Consider the following 2,050-nt stretch of genomic DNA (forward strand, 5'->3'; position numbering starts at 1 on the left):
ACCCCGACCCCTCGGGGCACCCTGGGGCCGCCCCAAGCACCCACCGTGGATGAGGGTCCCACTCAGCCACTCGCACCCATTCAGCCACTGGACGTAGTAGTTCTGGGGGAAGGAGAGCAGCACCTCGTTGCTGATGATGGAGAAGGGCAGCAGGAGCACGGCGCCCAGCGCCACGGCCAGGGTGAAGGTGCACAGCCCCAGCCTGGGGGAGGGACGAGCATCGACTCCGGCACCGGGTCTGGGTCCCCGCAGGTGTCACAGCCCTGCAGCGGCCCCCAGGGTCACCGGCCCCCGCAGGCTGGGGGGACGCGGGCGTCCCAGCTGGGCAGGGATAGGAAGTGGCCGAGCATCCCGCAGGCAGGGAGCGGGACAGGCAGGAACTTACGCAATCCTGTTGACAGCAGCATCCTCGTCATCATGAACTGCAGGGGGGGGAAAACCCAAACCAATGGGGCTGGGGGAGGCAGGGCTGCCCGGAGCATCGCTCCCTGCCTGCTCCCCAACCTCCCCCCGGCTCCAAATGCTGGAGAAACACTCCCAGGGGATTTGGGCTCTGCTCCCCTCCCGTGGCAGCCGAGGAGGTGCCCCGCAGCGACCGATGCCACAGCAACCCGGGCTGCGGCAGGACTGGGGCTCCCGAGGGAGGCAGAAAACGATGGAGGAACAAGCCCCTGGGGAGGCTGAACGTGGCTGCCAACGGCTGCCCGGCTCCGGCAGCTCCTGCCTCCTACCTGCCGCAAAGTCCGTGTGCTTCTTGAAGTGGGTTATGATGAAGTGGCAAAGGATGTAGAGGCTGGCGAAGAGCAGGGTGCAGATCTGCAGGCAGAGGAGCGTGGGCAGCACAGGCAGGCCCAGAGGGCAGCGTTCCCACCCCGGGCGATGCCGTTGGCCCCAGGGCCCGTCAGCTCCACCCTATTTGTTTTTCCGCTCCTGGCCCTGGTTACACCCCACACGTGTGCTCAGCCCTGCCCGTGCATGGGGTCTGCACCCGGGGCTCACCCACGGGTGCTCGCAAGCTGCCACAGTACCCGGGGGGCCAGGGGGGCCCAGACCACAGGGAGAGCCCACCCAGCAGCTCTGGGACGGCCTGTGGTGGCAGACCTGAGGGGTCCACAGGGATCGGGGTGGCCCAGACCCCGTTGGACACCCATCCCGCCCCAGCACTGCCCAACCCCGCAGCCCTCGCCCCGCTGGCACCAGCACCCGGCAGAGCCGTGGGAACAGCCTTGAGCCAGGCCCCAAGGCCGGCACACTGAGTTCTGGCCGGAGCAGGCGACGTTCGAGGAACACAGCGACCTTTCATCCTGCCGGGTACGCGGCAGGATGGGGAAAGGTCACCTGAACCCGCCACCTTGGCACAGGCGGAGCGGAGCAGCCGCAGCACCTCCCTCCTGCCCGGCTCGGGGGGGCTTGGCTGGCCGGGGGTCATCGGGATCTGCCGGGTGGGGTGGCAGGGAGCCCTGGGAGCCGGCCCAGCTCCAGACCCTGGAGGGGCAGTGCCCAGCAGGTCCTCCCATTCCTGCTTCTGCCCAGGAAAGGGTCTCAGGCCGCAGGTCCCCTCCTGCCACGGGCTGTACCCCGCAGCCCAAAGCTCTGCCTGGCCGGGGGACCCGCAACACCTCCCACACTCAGCAAAGTCAGGCCGAGCGAGCTCCACGCTGGCCGTGCTGAGCCAGAAGCTCCTGGGCGAGATGCGGCTCCCCGAGACAGGTCGGGGCAGAGGTCTGGGGAGCTCCAGGGCAGAGATGCCAGGCTCCGGCCACCGGCTCCTCCCCGCAGGCACCGAATCGGGCCATGGCAGGGCCGCCCTGGCACTGCTGGTCACAGCCTGCTTGGCCACCCTGCACGCAGCATCCCGGAGAGCCCTCGGGAGACGCCAGGACCAGGACGCCCGGGTCGTCCCCATCCCTGAGCCCGTGGCAGCGGGTGCCCTGGCCGGCAGAGCGGGACCAGAGGAGCAGACCCAGCTGCCTCCCTCTGCGGTGCCCGCGGTTTGGGGGGGGCTCTGCAGGGCCCCTTCCCACTGACACCGAGCGCCCTGGGGAGAGCT

The 2,050-nt window shown here is 69.5% G+C and overlaps 1 protein-coding gene across 1 annotated transcript in view; it reads right to left on the reverse strand.

The window, feature by feature from the left end:
* LOC103906064 (protein LMBR1L-like) overlaps window positions 1-1,429 on the reverse strand; it is a gene marked incomplete at its 3' end in the record, with an annotated part of 24,563 nt that extends 23,134 nt beyond the window's left edge. Inside the window, exons 1-5 of the mRNA XM_009287895.2 lie at window positions 1,339-1,429; window positions 1,004-1,101; window positions 732-816; window positions 386-422; window positions 124-202 (exon numbers count right to left, since the gene is read on the reverse strand). Coding sequence (XP_009286170.2) covers window positions 124-202; window positions 386-422; window positions 732-816; window positions 1,004-1,101; window positions 1,339-1,429 — 390 coding nt within the window. The remainder of the gene's footprint in view (window positions 1-123; window positions 203-385; window positions 423-731; window positions 817-1,003; window positions 1,102-1,338) is intronic.
* Between the last annotated feature and the right edge of the window lie 621 nt (window positions 1,430-2,050).

The sequence above is a fragment of the Aptenodytes forsteri genome, unplaced genomic scaffold (genome assembly GCF_000699145.1).
Source record: "Aptenodytes forsteri isolate BGI_AS27 unplaced genomic scaffold, ASM69914v1 Scaffold1245, whole genome shotgun sequence".
NCBI classification, from domain to species: domain Eukaryota; kingdom Metazoa; phylum Chordata; class Aves; order Sphenisciformes; family Spheniscidae; genus Aptenodytes; species Aptenodytes forsteri.